At 43.4% G+C, this 24,340-nt stretch overlaps 1 protein-coding gene across 2 annotated transcripts in view; it reads left to right on the top strand.

Moving 5' to 3' along the window:
* Positions 1-1,044: 1,044 nt before the first annotated feature.
* The window catches only part of DVL3 (dishevelled segment polarity protein 3), an 80,060-nt gene continuing 56,764 nt past the window's right edge, over positions 1,045-24,340 (top strand). For both annotated transcript variants that reach the window (XM_018576541.1, XM_018576542.1), the window contains exon 1: positions 1,045-1,362. In XM_018576541.1, coding sequence (XP_018432043.1) covers positions 1,202-1,362 — 161 coding nt within the window. In that variant the 5' untranslated portion in view covers positions 1,045-1,201. The remainder of the gene's footprint in view (positions 1,363-24,340) is intronic.

Genomic DNA, 24,340 nt, shown 5'->3' with positions numbered 1-24,340 from the left:
TGCTCTCATACTGGGGGAGAACTTCTGTTTTGCAGCAGACTGCCTTGTCTCAGGAAATCGATACACAGTGTCTGTGTATACGTTTCTATAGGCTTGTAACCTGAGCCAGCACTACAGGAAGAGGCCCTGAGCTGAAAAGGGAAGTTCTCCCCAAGCATGAGAAGACATGAGGATTTAAAAGGAAGAGCAGCAAAGAGAAGGGAAACAACTATGGATTACAATAAGGCACACATTACAGTATTGGCTTATGTTAAAAAAATCTGAGGGTTTAATGTCACTTTAACTGAAGATAATCAACAATAAAAATAATAGTTTTATCACATGTAGGAAAGCTCAAAACTATTAGCTATTCATGTATGCATAAAGAGCAGTCTCCATTAGTAATATATGTGAAATAATAGTTGGCAAGTCTAATTGAATGTTGAGAAACGGTGCAACAAGCATACCCCTAAATATACACCCTCCGACCTCCCACGTACAACAAAATGGAGAGGAGACCCAACCTAGTACTAACCTCCTTGGTGAAACAGATAGATGGTGGGGAAGGAGAGCTCACCTCCTCCCCGTACAGTTCGCCATCGCAGGTCACCACCACTTACCACACCACCTTTTACATACTGACGCCCGTGAAGCAGATCTTATCACCTCGAATTAGGTAATAGTGTGAATATGACTTGTTAGCGTTGGCTTTTATTATAGAATGTTTCACCTTCCGGGTTCCCTCTGCTCATACAGCACCATTAGTATAAACATCAGCTGCTCGGACACGGGAGGATATCCGGGTCACGTGATAAGAACAGGCGTGACCAGTCTATGCGGCTCGGCTCGTCTGGTCATGCGCAGACAGCAGCTGGGATTTACAAGTTCTGCGCATGCGTGGCTGTGAAGAGACTGGAACCGAGTGACAGAAACACACCGAGTGACCGGCCGGGAAGACGAGGCGGACGGAGAACTGCAGGCCTGTGTACGGCCGGACGGAATCCCAGACTCCTCCGAGGGTCAACGACGCCTGTTAGTGGCTGGTCAGACAGTCTGGAAGCTTCAGTGTGGGGCATAGAGGGGGGGTGTCACCCGGCCACAGTGTGTCTCCCCTTTCTTCTCATGGCCTGCCTTGAATGACAGCCAGCGGGGCTGGGCCCCTTCCCACACCTGGGGAAAGCAAAGTGTCCCTGTGTGCTCCCCTCACCCCGGCTGGATCACCATGGGGGAGACAAAGGTTATCTACCACCTGGATGAACAGGAGACCCCCTATTTGGTCAAGCTGCCTGTGCCCTCTGAGCGGGTGACTCTGGCGGATTTTAAGGGGGTGCTGAACAAACCCAACTACAAGTTCTTCTTCAAGTCTATGGACGATGACTTTGGGTGAGTGATAATAAAGAGACAAAAGATCACTAAGGGTCACCATACCCGTTACAATCTGACCATACAACCACAATCAACTTTAGATTTTCTGAAACTGTATTATGAGGACCTTCCTAATCTAACAAATTTAGATCCAATCAGGCAGGCCTTTGCACTACAAAGTTTTTAGAGGTTGTACAGTCAGATTGTAATATGTATTGAGTTTAAGACTTGCCATACACGTTGCAGTCTGACCATGCAATCTGCGTACCATCAATTTTAGATGTACCGAAACCATGTTATATGAGGACTTGCCTAATTTATCCAATCAGTTTGTATTCATTCAGGGAGGCCCTTGAACTGCGTACTTGTTGGTACATCTGGGAGCCACCATACACATTATGATCTAATCGTACAATCAAGGCAGACCCTTGTACTACATAGTTGTTGTTGTTGGATCTAATAGAGATTGTACAATCAGATTGTAATGTATATGGTGAGCTTAAGGCCCCGTTAACATTAGGGCGCTTTGTTGTCTTTTTTTCTGCGCTGAAACACATGCAAATCAAAATTTCATGTATTCCTATGGGGGCTGTTCTTGGAAACGCGTGTAACAATATGCCAGTTGTTCAAAATAGTACATGAGCTTCTTTTGTGATGATTATCAACTTGTTTTGCTCTATAGCCGTCAATGGAAACGCGCATTTGTGCGCTTTTCTTGTTAGTGGTTTTTTTGCAGCTGAGACTGCTTTGTAGTGGACAATTGAAAATGAGCTTTAAAACGCTCATGCGTCTGAACAGAAAACGCCTCTAAAATGTATAAAAAACGCTGAAACTTTGTCAATGGTGTGAATGGTGACTAAGGTAGTGGTGATGTAGCATTTTCTTGCATGAGGCCATTCTCTTTCTCTCCTTTTCTTTTTTTCCTTTTTTTTTTTTTTTTCTCCTTTCTAATAAATCACTAAATATTTTGAGGCTATCGGGCAGTGTTTGAAAATTCCTTTTGTTTATTGAAGCCTAGTTATTAGGTTTGGTTGTCTCTTATCCTTCTAATTTGACATTATTAAAGCATAATGTGTGTTCTAGTGGCAATGTATTGTTAAATCAGTGCTGGACAAATCCCAGGAGCCAGGTCGCCAATGCTCCTTAAAAATTACATCTGGCGCATAACTTTTGAGGTTTTTCTCTAGCTGTCGTCAATAGGGCTGGCTCCTAAAAATAATTGTGCTGGCTCTTGGATTGGCAGACTGGCTCCTGAATTCCATAATATTTGCCCCCCGCCCCGTAAACTATGATAACAGATGCAATTGATGTTCAAGCCCCAAGGCACTCGGTTGTATAAACAATCTCTGATAATGCCCCATGACAATCATATAGATGCGCTAACCATGTAGTGTCCTTCCTAGATCAACAAACATTAGAGCTCAGCCTGTATTTGGAATATCAGACGGATTTTTAAGGTTTTCTAAAATGCTGTGCTGGCTTTCCTAACTTCTAGTCGGCATAGGAGACTGCTCTTCAGTGTTTTTATAGCAGTATGTCTGCTGGCAGTGGGCAGCCGGAAGTAAATTCAGCATTTTTTGGTGAATCTTGTCTGCTGCCAGCTGCCTTTTCTGTTCTCCTGACTCATTAAAATGAGAAAGGTAAACCCTAATTTACATGTACAAATTGTTACATGGCTGGCCTTGTAACTAATTACAGTAGCAATGTGCTGACAAACGACTCAGGGAGAGTAAGTCCAGACGTTTCTTGCTAAGGGACACGAGTTCATTGTTCTGTAGGATTAGATAATAGCACTGCCGTGATCTGAAAACTGCATATTCCCGAAGATGAAAAATGTGATGGGTTTTGGGAAATGATGATATAAGCTGGAATGATGCAAGTTGTTTGATACGGACGGCAGTATGAAATCTGCATCAGATGCTAGATGGGGGTGAATACAATGGCAGTGTTCTCATCAAGCACTCCTTGAAGCTCTGCCCAGGCCCTTTGTCTGACGGAGAGCGAGCACAACTACAGAAGGCAGCATTGATGTGTAAGACACCCAGGAAGAGTTTGGGGGGGGGGGTGTAAAGTAACTCAAGTCTTCCTGCCAAATGTAAACAGTGGTGAACGCTGCTGCTACAACATATGCTGTCTGTTCAACTGCAGGCTATTAGAGGCGTATGGCATAATAGGAAATTATTACCAAAATAATTTTTATTGTAATTTATCTAATGGAGAATATTATTTCTGGAGGCTTTGAGTTGTATGGAATGAAGAAAATGCTCAACTTGGTTGTTGAAGTAGGGTAGATTTACAAACATTCGTACAAAAAAATCCCATCACAAGATTCGATAATGCCATCAGAGACTTGGCTATTGTTCAAAATGTCATTTGATTGTCGTCTTTGATTTGTCTTTTTTTTTTAATCTATCATTCGATTTTGGAATGAATAGAGTTTCCCTGAACAAAAACCACATTTACTGTTAGAATGTTGATCGATCAAGAAAAGTTTTCCAATATGCTGCTTCGATTTCTTTTTTCTTCCAATCACTGCAGTTGAAATCGGTCATCAATTTGACCACATCAACGATTAGAAAGTCAGATTAAAGTTTCAAAATTGATTTTGCTTAACTATTGCTATCTTTTTTTTTCACACAAAGTGAATCAGAGTGGGGTGGAAAGGTATTAATGACTGAGGTATCGTACGAGTTTTATATTACAATGGGCTGCTGTTTGGATCAGATTTCCTACATTCCTTTAACTTTGCTGTAAGTGTATGATCTTCATGTGTCAACTCCCTCCTTCCCATAAACAATTTTTTTTTGCCAGGTAAAAGATTAGGTTTCCTGCAACATGCCTTCACTGATTTGGATTTGTGGTGAAGTTCAAAAGCAGAAGTTTGTCCTTCGGTGTATAATTCCGCAGCAACATGAGTTCTTGGAGCATGTCCAGAGCTGCAGGCAGCTCTCCATATACATGTTTCAGGGGGGAACGCTGCTACTAGTTGATATTCCCTAAAACTTTGAGGGCTTGTTAACACTATATAAAGTGCGTTCCAGTGGCAGTGCATTGAAGTCAATGGCAACGCAGCCACGCCCCGCTGCCCGCAGTGCTATCGCTTGCACCAGAACACGGACACAACAATGCCTGCGTTCCGGTCCAGTGTGATCGGGAAAAAATAGCGCATGCGCACTGGACCGCAACGCAGGCCTGCGTTCTGGAGGGGGCGTGACGCCCCCTCCCGCCCCTGAACGCAGTGAGTTGGCCAGGATGCAAAACACTGCAATGAACTGTATATGTTGTGAAAAAGCCTCCTAGGCCCCGTTTACACTACTGTGTATTGTGAATGTGTGCCAAACGTGGAACACACTTGAGTTGCCATTACTAGCTAATGGCACCCCCAAACGTGGCCAAGCAAACGTGGTTTTCTCCCCGTAAATTTGCGCGTGGGGAAAAATATGGAACACCTGTCACCAATTTTGCCACATGTACTTCTTTTCTGCGGTTGGCACACGTTCAGGGACCTAATAGGGACCCACAACAAACGAGGGAAATAAAGTCTATGTAAATAGACTTCTACAAAATATATGTGTAATATAGTTACATGTCAGATGCGTGAGTGTTGGAGGCAGTTTTTTAAATGTTTAAGACCCTGTTCTCACCAGGGTGTAGCGGAGATGCGCGTCGCAGGAACACGTGTTTGCGCAAGTTTATGGGACTTTGTTTCCCATGTTTGGCATTGGGGCGTCCGCATTGGGTCCCTGGACGCCCACCAGCCGTGGAAAAGTACATGATGCAAGTTTGGTGAAATGCATGCCACGGGTTTTTCCTGCGCATTTGTGTGTTCACAGGGAAAAACCACGTTTGGGGTTAAGCAGGCTGCTACAAGTTGTCTGTAGCAGCCTGCTTTACCCTGGGCGGCTGATTACTTGTGCAAAAGGAGCGGTGGCTCCCCCGCTCTACATGTAGCCCTGCTTGTCCGCAACAGGGCTAGATGTACAAAAAAAAAACCACCTGCCCGGGTCATGGAACTGGGCATCAGGCAATAGGAATTGTGCACCCCTGCACATGTGCATGTTTTGTGAACACGTGTCGAAGTTTACACGTTTGACACGTGTTCATGATACACCCTAGTGTGAATAGGGCTTAAAGGTTGTAGTGCACATCAAGAAGTAGCAGTGCTTTCCTCCTGAAACATGTAAGTTTGACGCGCGTTCACAATGTGCATTGGTGTGAGCAGGGCCTACTTTTCATTGGTGGTGACTGCATAAAATGATATATGCTGTCATGGAACAGGCAGTAATTTTCATAAAGAGAAAATGAATCCTAAAGATGTGCACCTAAGAAGACATCATTTTACCTTTCACAGAAACTTTAACATTCGAGTTTATGGTTGGCTAGTAAAGTGTTTGTACTGTCTGCTCCACTTGTACAGCCCAGCATTGGACGATTAGGAAAAGTCTGTGTTTTAAGTTTAGAAAGTGTCGTGCAGCCACCTAAGCTTGGCTGTGCTCTACGTTTTGTTTTTTGTGTCTAAGATTTTTTTGACTACTGTTGACTTCACAGAGAAGACAAATACCTCTAAAACTTTGCCATGTTGCTCTAGCAAATCAGCCCCAGCGCTGACACAATCCACTACTTCTAGCATTGTGTTAGTGGATGGTGACTCTTATTATTACTGTTGCTTCTGTCTGTTTCTAAAATTTGTTTCAGTGGGAGAAACATGTACAAGCCTATTAAAAATGGTATACTCCCTTTTTCATACACCTTTTTATATTGCTTATTGGCTTTTATTTGTATGGATACATTGTATTTAAGGTTAATATTTACAATGTTTGATGGATTGCATACTAATATGGTTTACCGTTAAAATTTAGGCAATGGGTGGCATAGGGTAAATTTTTAAGGTTGGCGTTAGAAGTTCAGGGCGTATGGCAGGAAAAAGGTTGGTGTTTGGCAGAGAGGATATATGGGTTTGGAGAGCAATCTGGAGACCTGACTGCTAAGGTGGCTGAGATAGTGTGTGTGTGTGTGTTGTGATTCCTGCTTATTGATTGTATCATGACACGGCACCATCCGCGTGTTCACTTCAAGCACCAAAAAAAGAACAAAGGTCTGTACGCTGTATGGAAGTGCAAGTCTCTTGCCCCTCAAACACCCAGAAGTGCACTTTTTTTTTCTAATCAAAATCTTGTATTTGAGGGCTTGTTCAGACCTGGAACTGTCCAGGACGCGCATCCCGGGCCCGCGCGATAGTGTGCAGTGCACACGGTAGTTGCCACGTGGCCCCATTTTAATGGGGGTTACATCCGCACGGCGCCTATAGAGTTGCACTGACAAGGAGAGTTGTTTACTAAGTTGCCAGGATACCTTTTGTCTGCGCCTATTTTATGACCATTTCCACATGACTACAGGCACTGCGCATGCACGGTCATGATAGGCTGTGGCGCACGTGCCCATAGAGCCAATATGATCTCACTGACAGCAGGAGTTGTTTAACCATGTTGCCATGACTCATTTTTACGCCCATTTCCGCATGATATCATGTGTGGGGCGGAACCAGGGGCCTGGTTCACAGGATTGTATGGGAGGCTGTGATTTTATCACAGCGGCTATACGGATGTATCAAGGAGACAGACTGTCATGATTGCACAAGGTACACTATATAGGCATTGTTGTAAAAGTTGCTTTAGACATTATGCAGTATTATCAGGAGAGAGCTAAAAATACGTCATGACGTTTGAGTGGGAGGTACACACTTTGGTGAACTTGTGTGATTGGCTAATTGGTAAGTTTCCCTCCATTTTATGTATATATGTTTGCACTTTGTGTTGGTGATCACACTTTTGTTTGCCTGAAGAAGGGACTGCCTGGTCCCGAAACGTCGCTTTATGTGACATGTTCAGTCAATAAAGGAGATTGACTGCAATCTACAAATGGAGTGCGGGTTACTTTATGGTATTTACATCTGCATGGCAATGGCAGAAAAAAAGGTACATGTACTTTTTTATTTTTGCGTCACGCAGCTGTTTTTAGCTGCGTGTTCAATTGCACAGGCGGAATTGCATCGTGAAACTGCACAATCCGCCAGGTGCGACTAGGGTACCGTTAGAAAATAATGGCACCACCAGCGCGACTGGAAGTAGTGAGTGACTCTATGACCTCACAGCAATCTGCGTGGTATCGCGCTCGATTGCTGCACGGTTACGGATTGCGCAGGTGTGAACCTGGCCTGAAGCAAACTCTTCATTTGTGCCCACTAGACAACACCAATCTTTATATGTATTCGTAAAGGACTCTTCGTGAAGTATGAAACATTAGAGGGAGCAAATCTAAGCTTAGCCTAGGTGGCTTTGAGTATAGTGGTTTTTGGACACCATGGTCACAATAAAGATAGGCTACAGACTTGGAGGTACTGTTATTGACCTTTTTTGTTTTGTTTGATATTAAACTGTAATTGGGAAATATTCCTTGTTTGTGCTTATCTTTCCATAGACAGCAATGGCAATTTGGTAAATGATTGGACCCATAAATGTCTCAGGTGCTGAAAACATAGATATGCCATATAGACCTACACATTTGTAGTAGTAGGCAGTGTCTCTTCCGATGTGAATGTGTAACTATGTAAAGTGCTGCATAAATTGTCGGCGCTATATAAATACCTGTAATAAATAAATAATTTGTTAGAGGAGAGCTCATTTGGACAGTTCCAAGTATTCATGCCATCATGATGGGCAGTTCTCCAAGCATTCTGAAGGAGACTTTCAGGGTTAGGAAATCATGATGTGAGAGAACGTGTTGGCTTTTATATTAGTGATCTCCTGTTTTAAAATGCCATTGACTGGTTATGATGATCATCTAGTGGATTTAATACTTTATGGAACAGGTGAAGACTTCACCCCGGCTTGTTAAACTACTTGCTTGTTCCAGGTCAGCCACTCAAAGTAGTGAAGCCGCAGATAGTACTGCTTTAACAAAAGTAATAGAAGTGGCAGCTTTAAGCCTCACTCACCTGCAACTTCCCCATCCAGTGAGAGTGAAGTATGGAGGCTGCCATTGCTGGCTGCCTTCCGAAAATGCGCTGACCTTTAGTATTTACTCTAATATTTGAATACAGGAGCTACTTAGGCTTGGGCCTTGCTGGAAGGTTCACAATAACACTGTATTAAATGCAAGCACCACACAAAAAAAGTAAACAATTTAACATTTCTTTGGGTCTTTGGGTTTATATCGACTTTAAAATGGAATACTATTTTTCAGCTGTACAGACCTCCAAACAGGTGAAGGTAGATTTTTTTTTCAACACCACCTTTGCAACATTATCACTAGAATTCTTTTGCTGAAATGATCTACAAATGTCCAAAGGAGGAAACCAAGTGAGAAAAGTTAGCAGAATGTTTGTACATTTTGAGACTTGATGCTGCCTTACTTGTGCTCTAGGCATTGGCTCCTACAGTGCTTTATGCTAAATACAGCCCTAGTGTGTGTAAGCAACAAATCATGAGGATGCCGCACAGCACAATTACATTCCGGTACTATGAGATTGCGTGTGACTGATCATACAACCTAGCAACGTTACATATTTGTCCTTCGAATAGTTTATTAAGAGGCATACCATTGATTCATATTGTATGATTGAATTAGAAGGCAATAACGGCTGTGGTCTCAAAGAGATTCTCTGCTGAATGCCTTAGAGAAATAAATATGTGAATTTGAAATGTTATTTTGTTAGTAGAATTTTTTTTGTTTGGCCTTGCTTTCTCTATGTAGCTTTTTGCATTACTTGCATTTGGTTATGTTTGCAGACTAAACAAAGCTTAATTAAAAACAGTAACTGCATCATAGATGGGGGATTTTGTTAAACTCTTTTATATAAGAACTATATTTGAGTCTTTTAGCAGTTCATAGCTCGAACCATTGCAGGACAGTCTTTGTGTGCACAGTCAGGTACATGGAATCTGTTCTTTGGTTTCTGTAGTGACAAGCACACAGAAATGAGGGGCTGGCTTTGGACCTTCTGTCATGCTCCCTTCCCCCTCCAAAAAAGTCTGGCAAACCATCTGAAGAGTACAGACAGAAGGGTTGACTACAGATGTGAGACTCGCATTGTGGAAAGCAAATATGCTTACCTTAGGAAACACTTTAATTATTGAGCAAATTATTGAAAAACATAACATGTTCTGTGGAAATTCGTCACATTCAGTTTACACGAATCCTTTAATATTAAAGGGCAAATGAGGTAGTACAGTGTGTACATACTATTTTGTAGTGCAAATGAAAAATGTCGTGTTTAAGCAGACATGGTCCAGCAGACATTTAATTTGCATTAATTTGGCTTGTTGGGCATCCGGCAGCTCTTGATGACAAAACTTTATCCGTAATACACAATGCATGAATGATTAGGGTTTCCTTTTAATTGTATGTAAGCGTGATCAATGTTTGATGCCTGTAACCATCTGGATGTTATATTCTGCAAAGGGGAAACTTCTATGCAAAGCATAGGATAGATTTATAGAATTCCTACTTTTCTTAACCAGTCAAATTATTCATTTCATTTTCTGGCTTGGTCTATAAAAATGACTGCTTGAACCTGACTAGCACAGAAGACAGACTAGATATAGATAGACATTTATTTATTGTATTTTCCCCCTCTAATATTATCACTATGAGCGTGACTGCGTGACATTCAATGATTCACAGTAACCAAATTTAAGGTATTAGTAAAACTGCAGAAAACACAATTACCAGTAGTCGGAGCAACAATATAAATGTGTATTCTTTAATGGGTGTCCATTTTCACTGTGACAGTAAACCTGATAAGGGGCTTTGGAACGCCAGCAGGTCAGTTGTTCTGGGACCTGCTCCAAGGCCTCTGCTGCATTTGCAGGTACTAATTTTAAAATCGATATACCCCCAGATGTAGAATTTTCTATCTTATTCAACCATTTTGCCATTCTATAAAGCAACCCTTAAGAAATATGAAATGTATGTGTGAAGAGTATGTTATATTTTTACTAGGGATGCACCGATACTAGTATCGATATTGTGCGCTGCCTGGCTTCCTGATTGGTCGGGAAGCTGGCCAATCATGAGGCCAGGAATCTGGCCTCATGAGGTAAGGTTACCTTACCTTAGTATGTGCAGCCTGTCACCCACAGGGCCCCTCCAGCGAGAATGCGGCCTTTGTCCGGTACCCAGCCGGAGCCGTCCAATCAGGAAGCCGGGCGCCGTCTAATGACGCGACGCCCTGCTTTGTGATTGGCCGGGAAGCTGGCTTCATGCTCCCTCGTCATCTCATGACAAGAGAGCATGGAGCCGGCCAATCAGAAAGCAGGGCGTCGCGTCATTACACGGCGCCCGGCTTCCTGATTGGCCAGACGGCTACGGCTGGGTACCGGACGAAGGCCGCGTTCTCGCTGGAGAGGCCCCGGGGGTGACAGGCTGCACATACTAAGGTAAGTGGGCCTTTCTTGTTAATAGGGAAGCCAGGTGGCGACTCTTTACACGCTGCCCGGCTTCCCGGCTAATCAGGAAGCCAGGTGATTGCATTACATTGCATTACAGGTCATTACACGCCACCTGGCTTACTGAATGGGACTTCCGTTACTCGGTAAAAAAATTATCGGTACTCGGTACCAAAATACCGGTATCGGTGCATCCCTAATTTTTACATTTTATTTTAATTATCTTAAATAATTTAAGTAATGGTAAACATTGCATTGGCCACAGCAGACTGGCCTAGAACAAAAAACAGAGTCCTCCAGAGTCTGTCAATAACATTCCTGTAGCTGTAGCAGCTTCTGAGCCCTCTGATGAGGATGCTCTCTTTGGGGACGTGTCATATAAATATTTTATAGTTAGTCTGTTCTAGAAAGTCCACATCACACAAGGTCTACCGTCGCACATGTAAAACATACTTTGGTATGTTGCGAGGCAAGAACATTTTACATCAGGAAATACTTTACGGGAAAGATCCTGACCTTTCTTCAGTCCCGTCTAGGTCAGCCATTGTTCCTGAGTAACGTCAAGGGGCACATCTAATGTGAGTTTTGTTCCAAAGACTGCTTGCCTCTCATTCCTTGGTACAGGTCTTTGTACAAGGCGTTGCTTATATTGTCCAACCTGTACAACCTTTAGTGACTCCATGGGATCTCAACCTGCTTCTCTTTGCTCTTCAAAGACCACCTTTTGAATCAATTAGGGATGTTCTCCTTTCCTATCTCGCCCACAAATTTATTTCCGATTGCCATCACCTTTTGTGAGGCGGTTTCCAAGTCTTGTAAAGAACCTTTTCTAATTCTACAAAGTCCCAGAGCCTCCTTTCTCAATGTGGTTTTCCTTCTTTGACTTAATTAAACCAGGACATTGTACTTCCGTCCTCTGCCTGACCCTAGTACATCCCAAGGAGATATTTCTTCATTGTTCAAATGTAGTTAGAACTGTTCATGTTTCTTACAGCTACTTCTTCTTTAAGACAGACTTGACTTTCTTTGTCATTCCGGAGGGTCCCGTAAGGTATAATCTACTTCTCCTTCCACCATTTCTCAGTGTCTCCGACTAATTATCATGCAAGCGTATAGGCTTAAAGAGAACGTTCCATCCTTTCCTGCCAAGGCACACTCTACTAAATCAGGAAGTGCTTCCTGGGCTTCTGCCATCTGGTCTTCCATTCATACGTTCTCAAGTTTTAGTAGGTGGATCTTTAGGCTGATGAAAGCTTTGGGCACAAGGTCTTGAAAGCAGATTGTTAAGCTGCAGGCCATTTCTGGCCCTGTTAGCTTTTCTTGTTGCTGTGTTGCCCACCCCTTAGTTGGACTGCTTTTGGAGGTCCCAGTTTTCTCTGGTTTGCTTGTGATCTTGTGTCCCCTAAAGAAATGGCAATAAAGAAAACCGGGTTTTTGTACTTGCTGTAAAATCTGTTTCTTGAAGTTCAATAGTACAGAGATCTCAGCCCACTGTGCTTAGGATCTCTTCCTAAATGTGTTTTTCTTCAAAACTGAAGCATGGTGAGAGTGGGAGTGTGTATACCTAGCTGGCCAACAGCTTGTTTGTCAGTGTCGAGTGTCTTCCTGACACCTGCACTATTACCCAGTTGTCTCTGAATTACTTCTGACCCTGTGTTTCTTAATGAAGAAACATAATTTATGGGAAGTATAGAAATCCTCTACACCTACACCCTGCAATTAAAGGGAGTGCTGTAAAGAATAGGTTCTGGAATAAAAGCAACAGGATTGGTTATTGTATAATGTGTGTGCACAGGCTCACCTGGTCAGTGAGGGGTCATTAGAATATTAAAGCGGGACAAAAATTGTTCTAAGAGTAACCAGTCAGTGTTCTTCCATCCTTTTTTTTGTATTGGGAGAACTTTCTTCTTCAAACCTTTTTAGATCTCAACCCACCTAGCTATCTACGTTTGTCCTTCCCAGTTATAACCTCCGAAAAACACATCATAGACCAGAACAATGGGAGCTACACATGTAACATGTTACATGTGTAATTTAGAAACTCCAATTACACCCTGTTTTTTTTTTTTTTTTCCAGGTAAAATCACCTCCCGTTACTAAAAAAGTGAGCTAAACAGTTTGGCCATGCTGCTGTAAAATATGATCTACATTCAAGAAGTGCTAATTTTTTTTTTTTTTTTTTACACCAAGTATTACTGTATGTATTTGTTTTTTATGCATGTTTGAAAATCCCAGTTATTCATGTTTGTCGCTTTTGGACAAATCCCAGGTGCCAGTGCTTCGTTTTAACCCCTTCATGACTGAGGCCCTTTTTTCATTTTTTGCACCCATGTTATATTACACATTTTAGGCCTGAAAATGACGTAAAACCCCCCAACATTATATATTTTCTGAATGCCAAGACCCTACAGAATAAAATGGTGGTAGTTGAAAATTTTTATGTTGTGCAATATTAGCGCAACTCCTTATTAAACCCCAAAATTTAGTGACAAATTTAATTAAATGCCCCAAAACACAACAAATTACCCATTTTTTTTAATGAAATATAAAAGATGAGGTTACAACGAGTAAAACGATACCCAACATGCCCAGTTTACAGATTGCGTGCGACCGTGAAACGGCGAAAAACTGCAGTACCCCAAAAAGTCAATAAAAGACGCTTTAAAAGCCCCCACAGGTCATCAATTTAGAGATACCCCAAAATACTGGCCCTAGAATTATTGCTCTCACTCCGGCGTGCGCGGCAATACCCAACATGTGTAGCGCGTTCGTCGTTTTCATGCGTAGGCGCACCCGACGCGTGTTTACGTGGCGACGCGCGTGCTCGCGGGGGCGGGGGACTTTTAAATTTTTTTTTTTTTTTATTAGATTTATTTTATTTCATTTTAATTTTAAAAACTGTTTTTTTTTTTTTTTTTACTTTACTTTGACTGCTATCACATGGGGGGGCTTGCAAGCCCCCCCATGTAATAGCAGATGGTGGTGACAGGTCCTCTTTAAGGTGATGCTGGGGGTCCAAAAGACCCTCAGTGTCACCTTTACACTGGAAATAAGCTATTGAAGTGCAGATCGCACTTCAATAGCTTATAGCTGGGCTGCAGGAGCCCAGAACTGACAGCCCAGGGACCGGAAGTGATGCAATCTGCATCGCTCCCGGTCCCATAGAACGGGGAGGGGATCGATGAACGGAAGTTCGTCGACCTCCTCCCCAGCTCCCCGCGGACACAAAGATCGCCGGTCCCGGGCCCGTAGGAGGGGCAACGGAGCCCGGGAAGCACGGCGGGGGTGTCCGGCGGGGGGGGGGCGGCCCCTTCTTCGGGACGCAGAAGCTATCTGGCGACAGGTAAGTCGCCAGGATCGCTTCTGTTGTAAAGCCGACAGTCGGCTCTACAAGTTTTAACAGAGTCCCGGCAGCAAAAGTCGCCGGGAGTCTGTTTAAACAGCCCCGATGCTGGCGACGTACACTGTACGTCGTCAGTCACGAAGGGGTTAATCTTATTCAAAAATTCATGACAGTTTTTTCCAGCAGCTGCCCATTACTGTAGTTTCCTGTAAGATGGTGTTTACAGTAGGCTGGACTACTCATCATGGAAATTCCTGGAGGAAGCATTTGGCACTCTTCTTGCCAGCCATGTTGCTGTGCGAGCTGTGGAGCGATCTCCGCTGCTTTTCTACTTTCCTTCCAGTGTTTTCACATTTCTTGGCGGGGTGCAGATGGTGGAGCTTTCCCCCTCCTGCTGAGATAAACACTTTTCAAGAGATTGTTGGTTATTCTGCTTTACAGGCACTTTTTCTCCGCCTGATTTTTTTGCTGGCAGGCAAAGAACTTTCTGCAAATTTGTGATGAAAGCGAATTTTGTTTCTTCCAGACTTGTTCATTTGGTTCTACTTAAACCCGTAAGACTGTAAATCCAAACTTACACCTGCAGTTACCATATGATTAAACCTTCTCTGGGGCTTTTAGGGTATGGCCTGAACTGAAGAAATGCCATGGGCCTGATTTTTAATTGGCACATTTCTACAGCTTGAAAAACTCTTAAGGTTGTGTTTTTAATTTAAGACCGAAACAATTGGGATGATTAAAGCACTGATATGGCCTAACTCAGGGCCAATTCACACCAGACACCAGGAGTGTGGTGCCCGTCACATTACCGAAGCGTTTATCCCAGCACATCGCACTGTGTACTATTTTTTTCTTTTATTAGAACCTTATTGAAATGTCACAAGTGACATATTTTATTCAGTTCTACCGGCACAGCGGGGTGCAAGATTGTGGTACCGGGTCACATGCCTTACTTTTTTCAGCGCACACCACCACGTTCCTACTGCGACACGTTGGCGTGAATGGGCACCATCAGTAACAAGGCAAATTGCCTTTTCTTGTGTTGAGGCTGCGCTGGATACAACGCCATAAGGAAGCTCCAACGCATGTGGCATGGATCGCCCCTAAGGCCTCGTTCACACCAAGGCGGCATAGTTTTTGCCTGTTTTAAGTGTATTACTTCTCTAATTTGTACTTGATTCCTGACTGGGATATTTCTAAGACGTGTTCATTGTGTTTTTTTCTATTCTCTTGTATTTTTCATTTGATATAAAAGTGTTCGGTAATGTAATACAATTGGCTATCTGGTTTCTTCAAGATTCAAGTCGTGCTCCTTTTTTCTATAAAATCAGACAAGTGCACTTGTAGTACCACAAAGGACAGGTGTCCTCTCCAGATTGTCTTCCACTAACAGCTGCTCTGTCCTGTGTTGGGGGTGCTTTGCATATTGATTTCTAGCCTTGGGGGGGATGGGTGGTTTTGGCAGCTCTTGGTTTGACAGCTATTTATCAGGTTTGCTCTAAACTGTCTGGAGGTGAAACCTGTGCTTACTGCAAAGTGTTAAATTGGCCACTGACCATCAAATTGAAGTTCAGCTGCATTACAGGCTGTGAAAACAAACCTTCTTTTGTTTTTACAAGATATTGGGGGGTAATTCATGTAACTATTTTATTATTTCATCTCCTTTTTTAATTCTCAAGATGTTTAGTTCACATAGATATCACTTGGGTGAGCATGTTTGTTGAACTACAGCTACTTGGGTATTGTTTTAGTGAATGGATCCTTACTGTCATAGTTAAATATCAGTTTATTTTTTATTATTTAATGATGCAATCAAATCTCTCCTGGCTGCTTTCTGTCACAATCAGCATTGGGAGGGGAAAGTGAACCTATGGATGTGTTGATACATCTACACTGGCAGCATTGCCAAGGACAGGAACAGTGGGGTTTGTAAGCCAATTTGCCAGCTGCAGAATCCACCATTTCTCAGCAGTAGCGGCAATATTCATGGTAAAATGTATGTAAAGGCCATTTTTATTTTTGGGAAAGGAGTTGGGAAGGGATAAAAGACAAGTTCACTTTCTCAATAATGTTGAAAATTAACTTACTAACAGCACCCCGCCACCTCTCTTAGCCCACGCTGCACATACCTGTGTGATTTCCCCCACCATCTGGTGTACGATCACAGCCCTGCAGTATCTAATGAGCATAATGCTGACCCATTGGTCAGCACGGTCCCATGACCACTATGACCAATGAGAAGTGCTTCTGAGCCGAGAGCCAAATACCAGGTCCGGAAGTAAGAAGTGCGTCTCATTGGTCAGAGTGGCCATGTGACTGTGCTGACCAACGAGCACTTGCCATTTGTGAGCACTATGCTATTACATACTGCGGGGCTGTGACCATACACTGGCTGCCAGGGGATCACACAGGTATGTTCAGTGGGAGTCTGGAGGGGTGCTGTTTGGTAATTTTTTTTTTCTTCACATTTTGTGAGAAAGTGAACCTCCCTTTTTTTAAAACCCTTTTTTTAAGTTTTAACTTGCTGACCTGTGTACTTTTCTGGGGAGATTTACCCCTCTATTAGTCCTAAAGACCTTCTTCATAACTGATATGACCTCTTCACCCCTCACTTACCTTCATAACTTGTATAACTGCTGGGGAAGGAGCGAAAGGGGAATACCATAGAGCAGTGGTGCCCATTAAGTAGATCACGATTGGCTCACTGACCTGTGTCCTGTCCTCGTGCGGCTGAATGTGGCAGACGCCGCAGACGGGAAGGAGAGAGGAGTGGAGACTTTGGAGGCTGCTACAGTGGAGGTAAGAAAAGACAAAGTGGAGAGAAAGTGAGAGAAAAGACAACAGATAGAAACAGGGGAGAGAGTGCGAGGAGAGAGAGAAGAGAGGGCCGGTTGACTTCAATGCACTGCCATGCCCCCTCCCGCCCCTGGATGCAGGTGTTTTTTCATTGGTAGATCTCATTGAGCTTGTCATTTGAAAAGTAGATCTCCAGACAAAAAATTGTGGGCGCCCCTGCCATAGAGTGTAATTTGAGAGACAGCTCTTAGTCTGCTGGGGCTGGTGACATCATGTTCAAGATGGTGGTCCCAGCAGCAATCTCCGCAAAATGTTAAATGCACATATCTTATTGGATGTTTTTTGTTGAAATAATTGGTCTGGCAACATTGTCTCCCCAAGGCCCAATATTCAGACTTTTCTGAGCCCAATCCTGTGTTTGTGCACATTGTCATGGGTTGCCAATGCACCCCAACGTCCCGAAAATTGGACATGACCCTTTTGGTAATGCAAGACATTATTATGCGTTGTGGTGTGCTGCAACATTTATGTGTTGGGGTGCTAAAATAAATGACACTGCAATACAGAACCACATGCTATATGCCTTACCGCAACACAGAATTGTAAATAGGCCCTTAATGGCAACTGGTCGTGAGAGAAATGGAGGACGGTATACTTGAACTCCAGGAATCCTAGTGTTTTGGCTTCAGTACCAGATGTCACTGCATAAGTAGAAGGCCCCTTTCACACGAGCGTTCAGATTGTCAGGTTGAAAAAGTGTTATCAGTTCAGTCAAGTATCACAGAATACAAAAAAAAAAACTAGGGCTGGGAAAATTAACGATTAATTACCCGATTTAATCGTTAAAATTTTTGATCGATTAAAATTACTTTGATCTGTAATGAAAACACTCACCTCTCCGCCGGCTTCCGGGTCTTCCGGGAGTCCCGTCGGAGATCCGGTGACATCACGGACATCGACGTCACCGGACTCCTCCCTCTTCCCTATTGCTGGATTAGTGTGATCCTAGTTCATTTTATTACTTCATTGCTGTGCTGTATGTGTATAGGCCAATGTAGTTGGATCTGTATGTGCGTTATAATCGATTTGAATTTTTTTTTTCAATTAATCGAACACGAAAATTTTAATCAGTACCAGCCCTAAAAAAAAAACCTAATGAGTTTGCACATCCGTTGTCAGTTCAGTTTATATCTGTATTTTTTGTTATAATATAGTCGGGGCTTGAAAAATCCACTCGTCTGCTCGTCTGTGACGAGAAGACGGTGGAGCCTGACAAGCAGCTTCCTGGTCGGCCGTTGTAATTGCACGGCCGGCCGGGAGCTTTTACAGTCGAGCGATCGAGCGTCTCGAGGCGCTCCATCGCTTGTATCAGCAGCTGTCACTGCCGGTCCCGAGATCCGCTGTGCCCGATGTGGCCGGGACCGGCACGGCTCTGTGACAGGAGATGAAAGGGAGTTCAGTACACGAACTCCCTTTTGATCTCCTCTCAGTCCCCGAATGCAGGAAGTGATGTATATTACATCACTTCCTGCATTCAGTGTCACTCTCCACATAGAGCTTCTCGGGAGGTCCTTGGGTGACATTAGGGGTCTTGGAGACCCCTGATGTCTCCATAAAGAGGACCTGTCATGTAAATTGGCTATCCCATAGGGGGCTTATTAGCCCCCCATGTAATAGCAATAAAGCTGTGTGTGTAAAAAAAAAAAAAGTAATACAAAAATGAAAGATTCATTAAAAAAAATAAAGTATAACATTTATATTTTTTAAGTCCCCACCCCCCCACATACACACGCATATATGCGTCAGGTGCGCCTACGTGCCGCACGTGTTGCATATTGCCGCAAACGTCGGAGTGAGAGCAATAATTTTAGAGCCATTAAGGCCGGGTTCACACCTGGGCGTTTTACAGCGCTGAGCGACGCGCTGTAAAACGCCCAGCAAATGAAAACCCATTATTTCCTATGGGCATGGTTCTCACTTGGGTGTATTTCAGCGCGTCGGAACATGCTGAAAAACGCTCTACGCCCGTCAAGGCTATAGTCCGGTCATGCTGACTGGTGACATTTTTGACTGACTGGTGAGACGCCATCACATTTTTCAAGCCCTGAATATAGTAAATTCACATGATTCTTTGCTTTCCCCAAGTATGCATTGAGCTTGCTGTGCTGTATTACGACATCAGTCCCAAAAAAACAGACATAACCTGAACTGATGTAAACATCAGTTTACATTAGTCCCGTTAAGTCAAAACAGAGAGCTGATGCGCCTCAAATTGCAGACCTCAACTGACACCGATGTTTCCTGATGGTCATCAGTTTTCATCCGCACTGCCATAGAGATGCATTGTTGTCCTTTTTCAACCTGACAACCTGAATGCTCATGTCTAAGGGGCCTATGGTAGTGCAGATGTAAACTGATGACCATCAGTTTACATCAGGAAACATCGGTGTCAGTTGAGGTCAGGAATTAGAGACGGATCAGCTCTCTGTTTTCACTGACCGGGTCTGATGTAACCTGATGTAAACTGATAATCAGGTTACGTCCGTTTTTTGGGGATTGATGTCTTGATATAAACTGAACTGACGATGGATGTGCATATACAGATTCAGTTTTCATCAGTTTGTTTTGTATCTGTGAACCTTGACTGAGCTGTTGACGCTTGTGTCAAAGGGCCCTAAATCCACTGATGCCTAGAATAAATTTGCAGCAATTTAAGTCAAGAGAATCCTATTTTTTTTTTTTTCATGTTCTTGGTGAGTGACTCAGCAAGCATCGATTGGTTGGTCAAAACATTAGGTTTGCTCATAGTTCAGCTTCACACTGTTGATTCAATCATTAATTATTTTATTTACATTTGCACAAAGACATAATAGGATTACCAATACATGAGTTTTCTTTTTTTAGCAAAAAGAATCTCTTCAGAATGTACAAACACGAGTGTGATTCACTAACATTATCATTTGTGGACAGGATGACACATCATCTCTGTTCTTTTCTGTATGTTTAACTTTGCCTCATAACTCACTATATTTACTGTTGGAGAGCAACTGTGTTGATTACAAATGTAAATACTATGTAAGCATATGAGCATCTGGAATGTTTAGGTGATTCACACTGATACAATCTGTGATTTGTCTAGTTAAAGCTATATTCTTGTAAATTGAATTGCTGCCAAAATGGGTCATTTATTACTCTGAAAAGTGTCCAAAGCCAAAGGTTAGACAAAGGTTTAGCCATTTGTATCTCCTACAGTGTTTTGTTACTTCTTGTCCTGGTGCCAGGTGGTCACTGGGACAGGAAGTAAGCACATATCTCCCCAACATGGACACATACAGCTGTCCTAAATGCTTCTTCTTTTTTTTCTTTTTTTCTATTACGGTAGTTAAGGGTTGGAACCTTTTTGTCAGATCTTTCTGCAGTTATCACTGGTGATTTTCCCCTTATATCTGCCTTGTTTGCATATAGTCACCTTGGAAACGAGGGAAAATCTCCCAGCATGAACATGACGAGCAGTAGAAGCTTGTCAGAGGTTCTACCCTTTTCTCATTCTGGCCAAAATAAAAAGTAAAAAAAATACACAAATTGACCGGGATTACACTTTGAAGACCCACCACAATAAATAATTTTTAAGAGAGACGTATGGCTGAACATTTTTGGGGTTTTAGTTCTCTTTAGGGCCACAGTAGGGCATTACCTAACGTCCTCCTGTGACACAGAACTCCGCAAATAGCGGGCTTTTGCCCCCTATATGTTGACAGTGCAGACCCACGCTGCAGTCAGGAGAGATCCCAACAATATTGTCGGGGTCCATCCCACTGCCTGATGACAGCTGGATCTGCCTCTCTAGAGCCAGAGCCACCCTTGCTCGCTCCCTCCTCTGTCTGTCCTTCCAATGAGTGTTGGAGGAATGGAGAGGGGGAACTCCTGTGGGGGGTGATGGCTGACAGTCACCTGACTGGCTGACAGACAGATCGTGAACTGAGCGGTCAGCAGTATGTGATCACTCAGTTGTTGATCAGTAAAGCCGACTTGTACCAGCTGCAGCATCACACGTCAACTCTACCTATTGGGATGAGTGTATCCATATTTCTCCTTTTTAAAGGATGTGTGTAGCCTAAACTTTTTGGGGGGGGGAATGGAGTAGGGAAAGGTCAAAACCCCTGTCAGTTTATTGTTTTTGGTGTCTGTGTACCATTGGGGAAATGTCCTTTTTTACTCACTGTCCCTGTTGTCAAGTTGACAGTGGGTCTTAGCAGGGTATGGTCTATGAAGGATGGTTAATTGGATAACTCGTACAGCCATCCTAAAGGCATAAAGTATATCTAAACTCAAATGATGTTGTAGAAGAGGTTGTAACTCCTTCACAATATTACTGGAAAAATTATTCCTAACAAAGAGAGTTAATCTCCCCAACGAAGATACAAACAGCAACACTGTAAATTTTTTTGCTCTGGCTGGAGTTCAAGCATTGAATTTACCACCTGCTGTCCGGCCGTTGTAATTAAACGGCCGGACAGCGGCTTTCTGAATGCGGGTGGGCGTTTTTAAACGTCCCATCCCGTCCCGCTAGTGGCGGGCACGAGCGGGAATTCATGGCTGTTTACATACAAGCGTTCGGGCGTCTGTACAGACAGCCGATCGCTTGTAATAAGCGTGCGGGTGTGCGCCCCCCCTCCGCCGCTGCTGGCGATCCCAAGCTCCGCTGTGCCCGGTGCGAGCCCCGGGACCAGCACAGCAGCTCTCCTGTTGGAGAACAAACGGAGCTCAGTACACGAGCTCCGTTTGATCTCCTCCTCCTCTTCTGAATGCAGGCAGTGATGTGTTTTACATCACTGCCTGCATTGTGTCACTCTCTGTCTTATATTTTATAAATGTCGCTCTCTTGTCCTTGACTTATTGTTTTACAGTTTTATTAAACCATATTGGTTTAGTCTTTGATCTTTTATTTTTGCTCCCTAAAGGTATACACTTTGAAGTAGCAGTATTTTTACTAACCAAATGCATACTTTAACATTTGTTACTATTGAACTTTATCTGCTAAGTAGCCGCCCATCTCCTTATTTTATGAAGGTCTTCCTGTAATGTTGCTATATTCTGTGCTAAAATGATTTCCTTGTGTAATTTGGTGTTCTCTGCAAACACTGAAAATTAAGGTCCTAATTCCAACCTTTAAGCCCCATTCACACTTTGCGATTCGCAAATCTCGCGATTTGCATTTTGCCCGATATCGCGCAAATGGTTGCATTGAGCAAACTAGAATCGCGGCAAAATCCGCTCCAAAAAGGGTCCTGCTGTAGCGACGCACGACCCCCGACAGCGACGGACAGAGCCCCATTGCCATGCATTGGAGAGCAATATCGCGTGGTAAATATCCGCGCGATAAATGGCTCAGTGTGAATGGGGCCTTATTGTCATTTATAAGCGGATTAAACAGCCTTGGCCCTAAGACCGAATCCTGCAGTGCACCACTCAAAACCCTACACCCCTTAGGCCCCATTCACACTGAGCGACGAGCGATATTGAGCGACTTGCGATATTGAGCGACTTTTTCCTATTGGGCTGTATGCAATCAGGAGCAAAATCGCTCGAAAATGGTCATGTAGGAGCTACAAGCGATATTGAGCGACGAGCTGTGAACAGCTCCATTTGAAATGGATTGGAGAAGCTACATAGAGCGATATCGCGTGGAAATATGAGCGATATCGCTGCAAAAATCGCTCGATAAATCGCTTAGTGTGAATGGGGCCTTAGAGGTCGATTAGCTTACCACTACTCTCTGTACCTGTTTCAATACCAGCTTTCTATAAGTGTACATATAGTTCCTCCAAAACAATAGAGCGTAGTTTGCAAATTAGGCATTTGTGGGGTACAGTGTCAAATGATTGCAAAATCATGGTAAATTGTCTACTGACTAAAGGTGCCCATACACTGCACGATTCTCTTACGAGAAGCGGAAAATCCCGCGATCATACGAGAATCGTGCAGTGTGAATGAAGACGTGCGACCGTTTATACTGTACGGTCGCACGTCTTTTGTCTAAGGAGCATGCTAGAAAACCAGCTGAAAATCTCACGATTTTCGGCTGGTTTGAATGATGCTCGGGAGACAAATGCCAAACGGGCTGGTGTGCACGCACTGCCCGTTCAGCATTGTGGTCATCGCAAGCCCGCCCCTCAGGGGGGGCGGGCTTGCGATGATCAAGTACGATCTGCCTGTCCAAGATGCGCAGATCGTACGTTTTTTAAATTACTTTACAACCATCGCAAGACTAAGGTCTTGCTATGCTTGTAAAGTGTATGGCCACCCTAAGGGTCACAATACGTGTTACAATCTGTCTGTACAATCAACTTTAGATTTTCCAACACTATGTAATAGGAGGACCTACCTAATCTATCCAATCAGGCAGGCCTGTGCACTACATAGTTGTTGGTAGATGTAAAGGAGATTGCATGAGATTGAAACGAGTGTGGTGAGCTTTACTTCTATTCAAGATATTGCTCACTTCCTCATATGCCAACAGGTTGCTCTGACTAGAGCTGCCCCTCATAAAGCCATGTTGGTTGTTGCTTCTACTACCATTTTCACTGGCACACTCTTCAATACATTCTTAGTGTTCCTTCACACACTTTGTATACTATTAATGTTAGGCTGACAAGTTTGTCCTTTCCTGGTTTACATCTAGACCTTTTTTTTGCATATTGGACCCACATTTGCTCTACACTCGTTTGTTGGTACCATTCCAGTCAGTAGTTTTATTATAAAATCAGGAATAGGGGATTGGCTACTGAAATAAGCTCCCTGAAGACTAGTGGTAATAAGCCATCAGATCTGACCGTTTTCATTTTCTTTTATGCTTTTCTAGTCTGTTTTGAACACCTATAATTGACAGCCCCAAGGGTACTTACAAGGGATGTACCGATATAATTTTTTCCAGACTGAGTACGAGTACTGATACTTTTCCTCAAGTACTTGCCGATACCAATTATCGAGTTGAGTGTCATGTGACTGTTTTTCTAAAACAATATAGACCTAATGATTTTAGGATAGTGGTGGAGCACCAGGGCCCGGTCCGAGCTGCAAATGCTGTACTCCTGGTAGTTCTGCCACTGACTCCAGGCTGTAGTCTAATGCTGTAGAGGGACTACACATCTGGGCAATGCCAAATAGCACCAGCTATAGAGGACTACAAATCCCAACAATACAATATACATCAGGGCAGAATAATATGAAGCTACATACTCTGTGCTGCTCTGGGGTGCCAGCCTTATTTCCCCAGCAGCAGATCTCAAGACAGCTGTGTGGGGTCTCCCCAGGGGTCTGGTTGGTCTTGCAGGCCGCTTGGTTTCAGGAAACATGTGCCCGGGTTCACAGGTAGGCTGCCAAGGTCCCCTTCCTGTGAACTGCGGCACCG

Source organism: Nanorana parkeri, unplaced genomic scaffold (genome assembly GCF_000935625.1).
Source record: "Nanorana parkeri isolate BGI_ZX_2015 unplaced genomic scaffold, ASM93562v1 scaffold69, whole genome shotgun sequence".
Taxonomy (NCBI): Eukaryota; Metazoa; Chordata; class Amphibia; order Anura; family Dicroglossidae; genus Nanorana; species Nanorana parkeri.
This window is presented reverse-complemented; position numbering and strand designations above follow the sequence as displayed.